This window comes from Oncorhynchus tshawytscha, linkage group LG21, assembly GCF_018296145.1.
Source record: "Oncorhynchus tshawytscha isolate Ot180627B linkage group LG21, Otsh_v2.0, whole genome shotgun sequence".
In the NCBI taxonomy this organism is placed as follows: Eukaryota; Metazoa; Chordata; class Actinopteri; order Salmoniformes; family Salmonidae; genus Oncorhynchus; species Oncorhynchus tshawytscha.
Genome location: NC_056449.1, coordinates 10805128 through 10821060, shown reverse-complemented (window position 1 = coordinate 10821060; position 15933 = coordinate 10805128). Strand labels below are relative to the sequence as shown.

The following is a 15933-nucleotide window of genomic DNA, read 5'->3' as shown; positions in this document are numbered from 1 at the left end:
GTAGATGGTGTACGCCCCAACAACATAACACGCAAGACAAACAGGTGCACGGTCTCATCGCGTTAATTTTCAACTGTCGGGGCATTGTGCTACAACCGACTGTCTTCTCCTTTGTTGATATTTGGTCATTCCTATAATGTAGAGAGACCCTCACATGCTAAATGGATTTTGGATATACAGTATCAGTCAAAAGTTTGGACATCTACTCATTCAAGGGTTTTTCTTTATTTGTATTATTTTCTACATAGTAGAATAATAGTGAATACATCACACCAATGGAAAGCACACATGGAATCATGTAGTAAGCAAAAAAGTGTTAAGTCAAAATATATTTTATATTTGAGATTCATCAAAGTCACCACCCTTTGCATTGATGACAGCTTTGCACACCTATGGCATTTTCTCAACTAGCTTCATGAGGTATTCACCTGGAATGCATTTCAATTAACAGGTGTGCCTTGTTAAAAGTTAATTTGTGGAATTTCTTTCCTTCTTAATGTGTTTAAGCCAATCACTTGTGTTATGACAAGGTAGGGGTGGTATACAGAATATAGCCCTATTTAGTTAAAGACCAAGTCCATATTATGTCAAGAACAGCTAAAAGAAGCAAAATGAAACGATGGTCCATCGTTACTTTAAGACATGAAGGTCAGTCAATCCGGAAAATGTCAAGAACTTTGAAAGTTTCTTCAACTGCAGTCGCAAAAAACATCAAGCGCAATGATGAAACTGGCTCTCATGAGGATCGCCACAGGAAAGGAAGACCCAGAGTTACCTCCGGTGCAGAGGATAAGGTCATTAGAGTTACCAGCCTCAGAAACTGCAGCCCAAATAAATGCTTAAGAGTTCAGGTTACAGACACATCTCAACATCAACTGTTCAGAGGATACTGCATGAATCATGCCTTCATGGTTGAATTACTGCAATAACAAAAAACACTACTGAAGGACACTTATAATAAGAAGAGACTTGCTTGGGCTAAGAAAAATGAGTTGTGGAAATCTGTCCTTTTGGTCTGATGAATCAAAATTTGAGAATTTTGATTCCAACCCACGTGTCTTTGTGAGATGCAGAGTAGGTGAGCGGATGATCTCCGCATGTGTGGTTCCCACCGTGAAGCATGGAGGTGTGGGGGTGCTTTGCTGGTGCACTGTCAGTGATTTATTTAGAATTCATGGCACACTTAACCAGCATGGCTACCATACGCCATCTCATCTGGTTTGTGCTTAGTCCCACTATCATTTTTTTTTTCAACAGGACAATGACCCAAAACACACCTCCAGGCTGTGTAAGGGCTATTTGACCAAGAAGGAGAGTGATGGAGTGCTGCATCAGATTACCTGGCCTCCACAATCACCCAACCTAACCCAATTGAGATGGTTTGGGATGAGTTAGACTGCAGTTGAAGGAAAAGCAACCAACAATTGCTCAGCATATGTGGGAACTCCTTCATGACTGTTGGAAAAGCATTCCAGGTGAAGCTGGTTGAGAGTGTGCAAAGCTGTCCTCAAAGCAAAGGCTGGCTACTTTGAAAAATCTCAAATATATAAAATATATTTTGATTTAACACTCCTTTTTTTTGGTTACATGATTCCATGTTATTTCATAGTTTTGATACCTTCACTATTATTCTACAAAGTAAAAAAATAAAGAACCTTGAATGAGTAGGTGTGTTAACTTTTGACTGGTACTGTATGTGCACTGAGATATACTCTGATTGTACAAAACATTCAGAACACCTGTGATTTCCATGACAGTCTGACCTGGTGAAAGCTACAGTCCCTTATTGATGTCACTTGTTAATTACACTGCAATCAGTGTAGATGAAGGGGAGGATACAGGTTAAAGAAGGATTCTTAAGCATTGAGACATTGTCTATGTGTGCCATTCAGAGGGTGAATGGACAAGACAAGATTTATGTGCCTTTTGAACAGGTTATGGTAAGTAGGTAAGAGGCACACTGCTGGGTTTTTCATGCTCAACAGGTTTCTATGTGTAACAAAACCACCCAAAGAACACCTAGCCAACTTGAAACAACTGTGGGAAGCATTAGAGTCAACATGGGCCAGCATCCATGTGGAAGTCTTCCGACACCTTGTAGAGTCCATGCCCTGGTGGCAAAAGGGAGGGGTGCGTGCAACTTAATATTAGGAAGGTGTTCTTAACGTTTTGTACGCTCAGTGTATACTCCATCAACATGAACTTGCCAAATTTCTGCATATCTAACCATTTGAAAGGGTTTTTTGTATTAAATATGTCATTTAGGTGGTACAAATGGCATAACACAGAGTTCCTCCATTTTTAATGTGTTATTCTAGTGCCTGGTTGTTTCTGCCTGAATTCAGCCATTTTCCCCAAAATGGTGTCTGATATCCACTGTCTTTGCCCTGTGAGTTACTGCTGGGTACAGTAAGCACAACAGGGTATGTCGTGTGTCCTCCTGTCCATATAGGTAAATTACTATGGTATTATTTGTGTTCTTTGGGGACAGGCAATACCAAGGAGAGGGTCAAACCACCCCAGAACTCACTGTCTGCACTTTAGAGAGATGCTTGACAATGAAATTTAAATTTTGTAAAACTTGGTCCTTACCCAAAAGATGGTAATATTTCTAATTTTTTAAGAATTTATCATTTAGAATAGAGAATATTTTTTTAAACAATCATTAATTGAATTTTGTTTTCATATTTATACATAGATATGTATGCTATATTTGTTAATTATTGGAAGAGCTGCCCAAATAATTATTAAATTTAAAATTATGCTCTTAACTGTAGAGATTGTGTGATGAGAGAAATAACTGATTTTTGTACCATGATGATCGACAAACTCTACCAAATAGAGAGATGTCTATAGGAAGGTACACTGAAGAAAAATGCGGATATTCCTTGGAGCCCAAAACTGGCACTACTGAAAGGATTACAATACATTAGCCTAGTATGAAAAGGCTTACAGGTTTCATTCCTGTTTTATGGTCTTAATCTCGTGGTACATGTTACTTACATGATTGATTCCATGTATAATTTTGTACATAACTGTTTTGTATATAATTGTGTCATTGATAGATGGGCCTGGGTTTTAATCTCTTAACTCTGAGTGTCTAACTGAATGTATTAATAACATGAACTGAAAACCCCACCAGCCTCAGTCAAATTTTGTTTCTAGACACTTTGCTGTGGTGTTCAAATCAACTTGGCTTTTCTGTTTTAACTATGTGCCTCAATTTATTTGCTCACTTAAAGGGTATGTATGTAACTGTTATTTGTATTCTATGCCTATTTACGAGATGTGGAAATGGTCACATCACAGATAATAAATTCAAATTGGTATCCCTTCATATTATTGTGATTTAAATGACCATTTTAAGATCAAGACTGGCCAGTCTTGTGTAAAAATGGCCTAGAAAACACACTACAAATAGCTGTGAGTTAAAAGTCTACAATATGGTATTTTTATATTTTATTTTTATGCTTCCAGGGGGCTCAAAGCTTGTTACAGAATCATGTTGCAAAGAAAAGTCTTGCACATTACGTCAGTGTCTCATACAAGGTTTTGTGGAGTGAGTTACAATACTAGGATGTTTACAAACTTGGTCATCAGAACAGTATTTGAGAAAATAACAATTGTGTTGTACTAACTGTTTCATGTCCATTTGTACTCCTACTGATTTTAAATCATAGTATAACAGTACATGTACTATCTGTAAATGTGTCAAGAGAAATTACTGTATATAATCAATGTTTGTTTTTTTAAGTAAATTTGAATCCTCCAATAAACTGTCTTTGTGACTTACTGATTATTTTTTTCAGACATTACAAGGTGGCTTGAAACAAATGTCAAATTATCCCAATTTCTGTTGATTTCCTTCGTGTCCGACTTTCATTACTTGTTCAATCAAAATGGAATCTTATGGCAAGACTGCAACTCCCAGAAATACTTTTCGTTTCCTATGTTGACAAACAGCTGATTTCCGGTGTCTTTAAATGTCCTGCCATTATTCTTCGACAATCAGCAGTTAGGTTCGATGTTATTTGACGGAAAGAGACACCCAAACGTGGGATACGTTTAACCATTGGGATGCTTATATATTTAAGTATTTGTTTTATACCATTACGGTCTTTAGAGATGTGAGTTTTTTTTGTGTTAAGATTAACGGTAGTGATATCGCGGGTTGTTTTTTTCTGTGCTCCCACAGTTCCTCTTTTCTGCCGCAGTCAGATATGTTCACTGTAGTTACATTTTAGCAACGTAGCTACCTACCTACATAAGTTAGTTACCTTCCTTTTAAATTAACACCGCTACCTAACGTTTCTTCGGGTGTCATCTCCTTGCTAGCCAACCATGCTACTAGTTAGGAGATCTTGTTAGGCAATACGGATGATTTTGAGTTAATCTGTCGAGGATAAAGCAACGAGTTTATAGCCATCTGTTGTTAACTAAGTAACGTTAGTGTTGGCAAGCTACTGAAGCTAGCTAGCTAACTAGCTAATGTGTAGCCAAATGCTATGTAAGTAAATAGCTTCCGTCTGACAGTGTATGATTGCTAGGCAGTGGTTGGTTGATACATACGCTTGACACCTAGCCACCATCGTTCGCAGATATCACATCAACAGGCGAATCTTGTAACCAATTTTATGTTTCACGTTGGTCAGAGCGCTTGAGTTGGTGCCAGGCTGTGGAAAGCAGAGAAAGGAGGGGGGGTGGGGGGTGAGAGGGTAGTGAAACGCACACAGTGTTCTTTGTGCCAGGGGTTTGGCCCAGTCTCCATCAGCAAAGCGCAACACTAACTGCCCAGTCGGCTCTGTTCAGAGCAGCTTCAGAGCCATGACAACTCAAAGGGATGTCGATATTGTGAGTATTAATTGCAACCCAACATAACCCATCCTTAGTTACTGCATAAGATCCAATGCTGTGCATGTCTAATATTGACGTGGTTACAGTGCGTGTGATGTTTTCCATGTCTGAATGTATTTGGAGGTTAGTTTAGGATCAGGGATTAACAGAATAGCTGCTGTTTCTGTAATCATCTGTCAAACTACATTTTGAGATTGCCCCACATTTTTTGTAGAGGTGAGCCTTAAAGGCCCAGTGCAGTCAAACGTGATCCACCCCCCCTTGTTTTTATAAACATTTCCACACTGAGGTTGGAATAATGCTGTGAAAATTATAATGCACTTTTAGTGTAAGAGCTGTTTGTCAGACTGCCTGAAATGTCAGCCATTTTTGATGGGAGGGAGTTTTGGCCTTCTATGGTGATGTCACCATGTGGTAAATTGGTTAATAGACCAATCGAGTTCCAAACCCCTCTGCCTATAACAGCTAATTTAAACTTCCCTTCCCCACTCAAAACATTCCCAGACAGTCTTCGCTAAATTCTTGCTTGAGAAATTGTCCTTTTTGTTAAGAAACATATATTTTTTAAATAAAAAAATCTTTGTTTTGATTTTGATTTTTTAAAATCTCGCTAAGATACTTAAATGTTATCCAGAAATTATTTGCTATTGAGATATAAACGCCTGCATTGAACCTTTTAACTGATTTGATTCATATCCCCAAATCACAGCTCTACCCTCTTGGATATTGTTAATTTCTTAAACAAACCTGTATGACCAGTGTAACACAAGTGCCACGGACATGGTTTTTAAGGCATGGATGGAGAGGAGATTGTTTTTTTTTTAACTGAGGAGAACCAGTCAAATTGAAATCATAAACAATCTAAAAATCAATGCACAAGCTAGTAGGCTACTCTGGACTGCCTGTACTGTTGTACTGATGCCAGCTTGTGGTGTTCTGGATTCCTCTACTTTTGCTTATTTGGTAGAATCCCTCATTGTCACATTTCTGTTCTCAATGCACGCATGTTGAAGACCTTTTCTCTTAATTCAAATCTGAGTTTTTAAAGTGCATTTTTGTTTGTCTCTTGATTGGATAATCTTAACAGTATATCCTTGATGGATTAAAATAAAGGGCAGCTGGGCAGATTCTAGTTAGTTTTTTGTTTGGTTGTGGATAAGGGGGGGTTAAAGCTTGTTAATGATGACATGGGTATGTAACCCCACACGGAGGGGTTATGCAGTTCATGGGGGGGAGGGGATGGGACGGGACTTCCTCTGCTTAGGGGGGGGTTGGCGTGTTTGTAAACGGATCATTGTAGGACTGTCCTGACGTCACACCTGGTGGCACGCTCTTTGTTCTGGCTTCCCTGATTACCAACAGAAAGTTTAGGATCAAATTAACACATTGTAATATGTGGGGAAAATACCCATCTGGTAACATTGATATTGGTCTCCAAACTATAATAGTATTGGTAGGCCTAATGGTTGGAATGCCATGATTTCCCAGGCATTTTCTGGATTCTGGTGGAATACCAATATCTACTTTGGTGAATGATTTATTTTTTTAATGTGAGGCAGTGGTTGCGTGTGCAGCGTGTTACGATTCGTCAACTAATGCAGAGGAGGGGTGGAGACGGTGTGCCTTCCGTCCATAATGATGCTTCAGAGCATTTTTCCCTATCAGAGGTTCTGACCTGGGGCTGCTGCCACCACAGGAGGGAAGGCTTTGAGCCTGGGTCTCCTCTTGTGCAGGCACTGCTGTGTATGCTTAGGGCTACTTACCGTAGCGGATGTTTCATGAGTTTAGAATTGATGAGTTGATAATAGATGCCATTTACATAGCCTACATGGAGTGTCTGACAGGAAACCTCAGAGTTGCACTACCGCAATCTACTTCATGTGAAATTGTTTCCCTATTGCCCAATGGGATTTCAATTTCATGACTTGTATGTACTATGATTTCTCAGAAATAGTCAGTTGGTTTTATTCATTTGATTCATTATTCTGTGGCATTTGGGATTTGACTCAATGCACTGGACCAACTGCCTTACCTTGTCCTTCTCTTTTGCCGTTTATTCCCAGCAGAACTCTGCAAACAGCATGTGGATGATGTAACCGTTAAACCAAATAACTATTTTAAATCCAAGAATATATATATATATTGTTTTATGTGCCATTACCCAAGTCTCCTAAAAAGTAAACCAGGACCATCCTTTTGGACTCTGTAAATGACTAATACATATGAAATGGTCTCTGTTTGTTTTAGGAGCCTTTTTAAGGCTTTAGGGAAACATGTCATGAGGTGTTAGTACGATTAGGGCAACATGTCAAACACATTTTCATGTGTTTTTTTTTCTTTCGATGCTTTCATTTAGTGGACTGGGTGGGTACAAAGAAGAGCAGGGAAAAGCCCTTTCTAAGACCTTCACGTACACCCCCCCTGGGTTACGCGTTGGCAATATCAATGTAATGTGGCCCAGGCCTGTCTGGGACACCTGGGGTTATCACATTAGGCCGACAGCCCGGAGAGAGGAGCTGTTCCCTGCCTCAAACCACTGAAGGCCCACTGTTCTCCCCCTCCACCCCATCACCCCCCAGTTCCACCCTTATCTATGCCCCGTCTTACTATAGGGGCTCACTACACAACAAGCTCAGTCCGCTCTGAAGGAAGCAGCCCAGTCAAAGGGGCTGAGAGCTGCACCAGAGAAATCTAATTAGACTGGAATGCCAGTTTTGGTGCAGGCTTCCGAAGGTCATCTCATGTCATTCGAGGTGAGAGAAAACGGAAGGATTCCATGTGATTAGGCGACGCTACGTGCCTCTCATTGCTCGATGGGGTGGAAATGTGGACTTTTATTATACTGTAATCTTGTTTCTGTGGATTTCTGTGGAGCATGTGTAGGATTATTCAGATGTTTTGTTTGGGCCATTCCAGGTGAACCTTCGTCTTATCCTGGTCAGTGGGAAGACACAAGACTTCATCTTCTCCCCCAACGACTCGGCCATGGACATCGCCAAGCATGTCTTTGATAACTGGCCCTTGGGTGAGTTTTTTGCATGTTGGGAGGTGGACCAAGAAACTACCACTTCACTGTCTTGTTTTCTATTGAGTTGTATTGCGGAATTAATCAGGTCACTTCAACTGTCTGATTTAGTGTACTGGGCATACTTCTATTTCTTGTTGTGAAAGCCCACTTTGAAGTCCGTTACTGTTATAGGAACAGCTGTTGGACCATGCCTTGTGTCGTAACACTTTATTCCATCTCCACACCCCTGATGATGGTACTAATGTTTGTGTGGGTTCAACCACTGCAGGAAGTGTCTGAGTGTTTCTGGCGCTGATAAAAACAATTCTCCCCTGAGCTTCTGTGTGTTGTCTCATCGCGCCATCAGGATGGGAGGAGGAGCAGGTGAGCAGCGCCAGCATCCTACGCCTCATCTTCCAGGGACGCTTCCTGCATGGCAACGTCACCCTGGGAGGTATTTGATGGACCCTCCTACACACACACACACACACACACACATTCATCCTACATGTCTGAAATTTACTAGTGAATACTGTGATTGAATGACCTGTGTCGTTTGAAATTAAGTTTGACCCTAGAGTCGGTGTCCGCTCCCCCGCAAACATCTAATTAGCATAATAAAAACATCAACTGTTGAGTAAGAGAGATTTCATTTTTTTTTTTTTTTTTTGCATGGGCTGTGTCTCAATCCACCACATCCGCCGATGGTGGCCTTAGACTCTAGAGGGTTACCCTTGCCACACTTAAGGATGGAGAATGGGCATTCGGAACATGTTTAGTAATACCATAATTAGAGAGGATTTATATATTCTGCATATTAATTGTTCATTGTCCTTTTTTGTTTTCTAAGCTTTAAAGCTGCCCCCTGGCCGAACAACTGTCATGCACTTGGTTGCCAGAGAGACCCTGCCAGAGCCTAACTCCCATGGTGAGAACCCTTCAGTCTCGTTCTGTCTCATCTCAAGGAGGTCAACCCATCCCATCACCTAGCTGTCAGTGACCATGTTGAGCTGTAATTGCTACAGCTTTAGGCCTTATGGTCCCTTTTGAACCGGAAAGTCTGGTGATATTTGCTCTCTAGTTGTCGTGTTTGCAGTTGTCTCACCAAGTTTCTTTCTATCGTCCTCGTCTTTGTAGGTCAGCGTAACCGGGAGAAGACCGCGGAGAGCAACTGCTGTCTGCTCTTGTAAAGACGACAACAAACCACAATCCTCCCCTTAACCCTCCCCCACATTCACCCTTGCTCGGCTTCTGTCTGCCCATCAACCATGGATTTGGAGAGATCACAGGGAGATGGGTCACAGAGCTGTCAGCCTGCTGTCTGGCACATGTTTGTGGCACTCTGGCCCAATCGGTGGCTTTGGAATTATTTGTAGGTTGTTTTTTGTTTTTTTGTACCCATTTATTCAGATCAATTTTCTTTTTTCACCCTTTTGCCAGATTCTGCCTTTTTCTTCTGTGTTGTAAAACCATGTTAAGAATTTGTACATATAATCTCTGTGGTTACCCAGGATGAGATAGCTGGGTGACCATACAGGTTTTGAAGACCTCCCACAGAAACGCTGTCAAACTATGACTTCGGAACATTGACCTGTACTGTGGCGTTGGTCATTTGCATTGACTCCAAGTATCTTTCTGCTAATGAAATGGAAGTTCCCATGGCTCTTGTAGAACGGCGTTAAAACCTCTCATTGCACTTAACTGGGTTGTTTATTAGAAAGTGTTTCTCATAGTTTTTTGTATCGTCTTAATCTCCCCATCTCCCCATTTTACAGATGAAGAGAGAATAATGTCCTACTGTTAGACAAAGTGCCATCCTCCTCACCCGATGTAGACCGTGCACAGTACAGTAGTTGACTCCTACTAGCAGGGTGTGTGTAGTCTGCCATAGCACCAGTGGAGTGGTGTGTATCTGTGACATGGGCCACCCTCGTGTTTGTTCCTGGACTTGGACAACAGAGGAAGAGTTCAAAGTTGTAAAGGGACACCTGTGTGTGTGGCATGGTCACGTGTTTGATCACCTCGACGGTGAATGATGAACTGGTCTAGCTAGAAGAATCTGAACTAACTCCTACACATTCTCCCCCTGGTTGTGAAGCCCTGCTTTTTCCCCCTTTTTTTTTTTTTAAACTGAGTGAAAAGTATTGAAGGATTGCTTCTGAGTGACCATTGTCATTCTGTATGGCTTCCACCTCTGATCAACATGACCATTTAGACTACATCCCGTCCCATGGGACAGCCCCCTCGCCACTCCCCGTCCGACCTCCGTGAGGAATAAGGGAATCGACACCAGGAGCCAGTCAACAGAGAGGTGTTGGTAGTTGGAGGTCTTCATGGCCAACTACAGGACATTAGGACCAGAGGCATGAGGGAGCAAGTCCTTGGAGAGGGTTCCCCTCTGGAAAATAGGAGGAAATGATGATGGTATTTGACCTCCTTTTTGTTTGGATGCTGTCTGTTTTTGTTTGCCTTTTTGATTGTGGAATTATTCAGTAATATCATTAATATTGCAATTGGAAAATGTCAATTTTTATCTTGTATTGATATTGTTTGTCCAGTTGCTGATGTCTGACTCCTGTTAATTGAATGCCTTTTGTCCCAGGGGTTAGTGTGTGTGTGTGGGAATTGCGTATTAATTTTACATGACTGTATGTGTGAGTGGATAGGTTGGGGAAAGGACTGAGTTTATGGAGACAGTTTGTGTATTTGAGTAATGGGTGTGTGTTTGTGAACCTAAAAACGGTGTGTGTGTGAACACTGGAGGTTAGTGATGCAGGTGGTGGAGTAGAACAGATTGGTCTTGGGTGGCTGTGGTTTCCATGGAAACAGTGTGAATCCTTCCTTTTAGTGAGTGTCCTTTGGTTAGTGTCTGTCAACCAATGTCACTGCTATGAAATGTAGCTCAATATGAATAAATGTATAAAAAATTTAAAAAAGAATACTAATGAAATGTGGTCTGCTTAAAGCTTGTATTATAAATTAATAAAACATCTTAAAGAAATGTTCTAAGTTAAGTGTGGAACACTTTGCTTGGACAATATGCATTCTTCATTGTAGAGGTTGTGACTTGTGATATAGGGGACAGATCTATGTTCTTTGTCAGTAGTAGAGGAGATGGATGGCCGCTGGGTGGCAGTGTTGTGTAGCTACTCCATTCTCATCCTAGGCCCTGGGCTATCGCTGTTCAACACCTCCTGGTTGAGTCCCATACTTGTATTTTTTTAATTAACTAGGCAAGTCAGTTAAGAAAATGACGGCCTACCCCAGCCACACCCGGACGACGGTGGGCCGGTTGTGCGCCGCCCTATGGAACTTCCAATCTCGGCCGGATGTGATATAGCCTGGATTCGAACCAGGGACTGTAGTGACACCTCTTGCAGTGAGATGCAGTGCCTGAGACCGGTTTGCCACTCGGGAGCCCCTCTATTGATAAGAATTCCATGTGTGATACTCCAAGGTCAAAATGTACTATTTGATGTTGGCTGTTACAACCTTTTCCTCTGACTGTAATAATGGTTGGCTGACATCTATTATTCAGAGGTTCTTTGCAATGAATTTAGTTAAGTAGTAGACTGATCAATATTTACTCTCCAATATCACAAATTACCTTAACAATGGATAAGAATCAGTGTAGTTTTGATGGATTACCATATGTGGACTTGGATAACTAAAAGGTAGTAATCAGTCACTAGATTAAATAAAAGTTAAATACATTATTTTTTGTAATTAAAAAATGCTATTTTAATACATTCTGATACCAATTTATATAGTTTTGGTGCTGGAAATAAGTTTGGGCGTTTTGGATTCTGTCTGCGATTTAGACCCCATATAAAATGCTATGCATGTTGTAGTGATTCAGTCGTAACAGTTGGTCGAGCTCCTATTCAATATTATTTTCTCCAAAAACCTGGTTATGACGTATAACAGAGCGCTCCAGGTTTCCAGTTGACGTTGGCAATTAAAGTTAGGAAAAGTGCTGTCAAGCTCCCAGATTTATTCTAAAATCTACTGCTGTTCTTAATCTTTTAAATAAACTACTTGTTCTTCCATGCATCTGCTCATGTCTCTGTCTGTTTTTAGCTCTCTGTCTGGCAGTGGATGAAGTAACACAGAGAGGAGAGAGATGGTCATAACAAAGGGGTCTCAACTGTGAGGTGATAACCAGCATCTCTGACCTGGGAGCAGCATCTGTTGAAAGCATCACTGCTCTAAACACAGATACCACTGTTTCAGGATGAATAATTTTGCGGTCTTGCATGAGTTGGCACGTGCGGTCAGTCTGTCCAGTGTGTTAGAGTGGGCCCCAGTCCAGGTTTGGTGACCAAGGGTAACAGAACCACACATGGTTCAGCTGGGCTGTCTCTGTGTACAGTGTGCTATGCTGCTGTGGTGATCAGCAGGGGTGGGGTGGCGTACAGCTGCCATACCCAGCTTCCTCTGGCCTTGGCTGGGGACTCTCCTCTGCAGGGAAGCCGTGATCTGGGAGAGGGCCTGCATGTGGCGGAGCGGAGGCCTGTCTGTAGTGATTTCTGAGGCCCTGGGAGACCCGTCACTCTTTTTCCCTCTGTTCATCTTGGGCTCTGTATCTCACACTCCCTCCTCCAGCTCCCCCTTTCTCTCTCAGAGGCCCTCTGCAGGCACTCTGGGTAATAGGTGTGTGAACATCATAAGAGTATTAGATGTTTGAGGCTCTGCACTTGCAGTGGGTTGTGACTAAGGTTGCAACGTTACCGGTAATTTACCAAAGTTACTGGAATCTTCTGTTTTAATATACAGTGGGGCAAAAAAGTATTTAGTCAGCCACCAATTGTGCAAGTTCTCCCACTTAAAAAGATGAGAGAGGCCTGTAATTTTCATCATAGGTACACTTTAACTATGACAGATGAAATGAGCAAAAAAAATCCAGAAAATCACATTGTAGGATTTTTAATACATTTATTTGCACAAATGTATTTTCTTTTTTTTTTATTGAGGGATAGCCAGGGGCACTCTCCAACACTCAGACATCATTTATACAAGCAAAGCATTTGTGTTTAGTGAGTGTGCCAGATCAGAGGCAGAAAGGATGACCAGGGATGTTCTATTGATAAGTGTGTGAATTGGACCATTTTCCTGTCAACATGTAACGAGTACTTTTAGGTGTCAGGGAAAATGTATGGAGTAAAAACTACATTATTTTCTTTAGGAATGTAGTGAAGTAAAAGTAACAGTTGGAAAAAATATAAATAGAAAAGTAAAGTACAGATATCCCCAAAAATTACTTAAGTAAAAATACTTTAAAGTAGTACTTAAGCACTTTACACCACTAATTATTTTCAATGAACTCTGTCACTTCCTACAATTGACTTTTTCCACAACTGCCACCAGTTTGACGTCAAAACATTGACAGCAAATACATATTGACATACTAAAATAAGGGGGAAGAAATATATATATACACTGCTCAAAAAAATAAAGGTAACACTTAAACAACACAATGTAACTATTGCAAGTCAATCACACTTCTGTGAAATCAAACTGTCCACTTAGGAAGCAACACTGATTGACAATAAATTTCACATGCTGTTGTGCAAATGGAATAGACAATAGGTGTAAATTAAAGGCAATTAGCAAGACACCCCCTATAAAGGAGTGGTTCTGCAGGTGGTGACCACAGACCACTTCCCAGTTCCTATGCTTCCTGGCTGATGTTTTGGTCACTTTTGAATGCTGGTGCTCTCACTCTAGTGGTAGCATGAGACGGAGTCTACAACCCACACAAGTGGCTCAGGTAGTGCAGCTCATCCAGGATGGCACATCAATGTGAGCTATGGCAAGAAGGTTTGCTGTGTCTGTCAGCGTAGTGTCCAGAGCATGGAGGCGCTACCAGGAGACAGGCCAGTACATCAGGAGACGTCGTAGGAGGGCAACAACCCAGCAGCAGGACCACTACCTCCGCCTTTGTGCAAGGAGGAGCAGGAGGAGCACTGCCAGAGCCCTGCAAAATGACCTCCAGCAGGCCACAAATGTGCATGTGTCTGCTCAAACGGTCAGAAACAAACGTCTGTGCAGGACGTTTGGCATTTGCCAGAGAACACCAAGATTGGCAAATTCGCCACTGGTGCCCTGTGCTCTTCACAGATGAAAGCAGGTTCACACTGAGCACATGTGACAGACTTGACAGAGTCTGGAGACGCCATGGACAACGTTCTGCTGCCTGCAACATCCTCCAGCATGACCGGTTTGGCGGTGGGTCAGTCATGGTGTGGGATTTCTTTGGGGGGCCGCACAGCCCTCCATGTGCTCGCCAGAGGTAGTAGCCTGACTGCCATTAGGTACCGAGATGAGATCCTCAGACCCCTTGTGAGACCATATGCTGGTGCGGTTGGCCCTGGGTTCCTCCTAATGCAAGACAAGTTCCTGCAAGAGGAAGGCATTGATGCTATTGACTGGCCCACCCATTCCCCAGACCTGAATCCAATTGAGCACATCTGGGACATCATGTCTCGCTCCATCCACCAACGCCACATTGCACCACAGACTGTCCAGGAGTTGGCGGATGCTTTAGTCCAGGTCTGGGAGGAGATCCCTCAGGAGACCATCCGCCACCTCATCAGGAGCATGCCCAGGCGTTGTAGGGAGGTCATACAGGCACGTGGAGGCCACACACACTACTGAGCCTCATTTTGACTTGTTTTAAGGACATTACATCAAAGTTGGATCAGCCTGTAGTGTGGTTTTCCACTTTAATTCTGAGTGTGTCTGCAAATCCAGACCTCCATGGGTTGATAAATTTGAATTCCATTGATAATTTTTGTGTGATTTTGTTGTCAGCACATTCAACTATGTAAAGAAAAAGGTGTTTAATAAGAATATTTCATTCATTCAGATCTAGGATGTGTTATTTTAGTGTTCAAATCAAATCAAATGTATTTACATAGCCCTTCGTACATCAGCTGATATCTCAAAGTGCTGTACAGAAACCCAGCCTAAAACCCCAAACAGCAAGCAATGCAGGTGTAGAAGCACGGTGGCTAGGAAAAATTCCCTAGAAAGGCCAAAACCTAGGAAGAAACCTAGAGAGGAACCAGGCTATGTGGGGTGGCCAGTCCTCTTCTGGCTGTGCCGGGTGGAGATTATAACAGAACATGGCCAAGATGTTCAAATATTCATAAATGACCAGCATGGTCGTATAATAATAAGGCAGAACAGTTGAAACTGGAGCAGCAGCACGGTCAGGTGGACTGGGGACAGCAAGGAGTCATCATGTCAGGTAGTCCTGGGGCATGGTCCTAGGGCTCAGGTCCTCCGAGAGAGAGAGAAAGAGAGAATTAGAGAATGCACACTTAGATTCACACAGGACACCGAATAGGTCAGGAGAGGTACTCCAGATATAACAAACTGACCCCAACCCCCCCGACACATAAACTACTGCAGCATAAATACTGGAGGCTGAGACAGGAGGGGTCAGGAGACACTGTGGCCCCATCCGAGGACACCCCCGGACAGGGCCAAACAGGAAGGATATAACCCCACCCACTTTGTCAAAGCACAGCCCCCACACCACTAGTGTTCCCTTTATTTTTTTGAGCAGTGTATATATATATATATATATATATATATATATATATATATATATATATATATAAAGGATATTTCATGCTGAAATCCTCATATTAAACACCGATGGTATTCACTAAGCTTATGGTTTATATTTAGGATCATGTTTTACAGGTTTGTCATTCAATAAAAAAAATGTATTTAATTATTTCATATTTTACCTGTGATAAGGCCAGATAAAGGTTCAGAGATAATTAGACACCATTAATAATCTGAAGTACCCAAAAGGGCCACTAGATGTCTAGTGATAGATTACATAAAATCCTTGAAAGATACCAAATTCCGGTACTTTACTGGTAAACTTTGAACGTTTCCAAACCTTGTTGTGACATTTTTTAATTCCTCTGTTTTTTAAGCCTACCAGAATCCATTTCCCCCTTCCTGCTTCTGGCTGGTGCAGATACATCTTGCCTTGTCAGTCCCACTTATATTAAAACCAGCTGTGAGTGCACACACGCACACACACACACACA

At 41.9% G+C, this 15933-nt stretch overlaps 1 protein-coding gene across 1 annotated transcript; it reads left to right on the top strand.

Moving 5' to 3' along the window:
- The first annotated feature begins 3967 nt into the window (after positions 1–3967).
- On the top strand, positions 3968–11912 carry ubl3b (ubiquitin-like 3b). Its single transcript, XM_024382884.2, has 5 exons — positions 3968–4851; positions 7771–7879; positions 8229–8315; positions 8712–8789; positions 8999–11912. The coding sequence occupies exons 1-5, from the start codon at positions 4825–4827 to the stop codon at positions 9049–9051; spliced, it is 354 nt and encodes a 117-aa protein (XP_024238652.1). The 5' UTR covers positions 3968–4824; the 3' UTR covers positions 9052–11912.
- The last annotated feature ends 4021 nt before the right edge of the window (positions 11913–15933 follow it).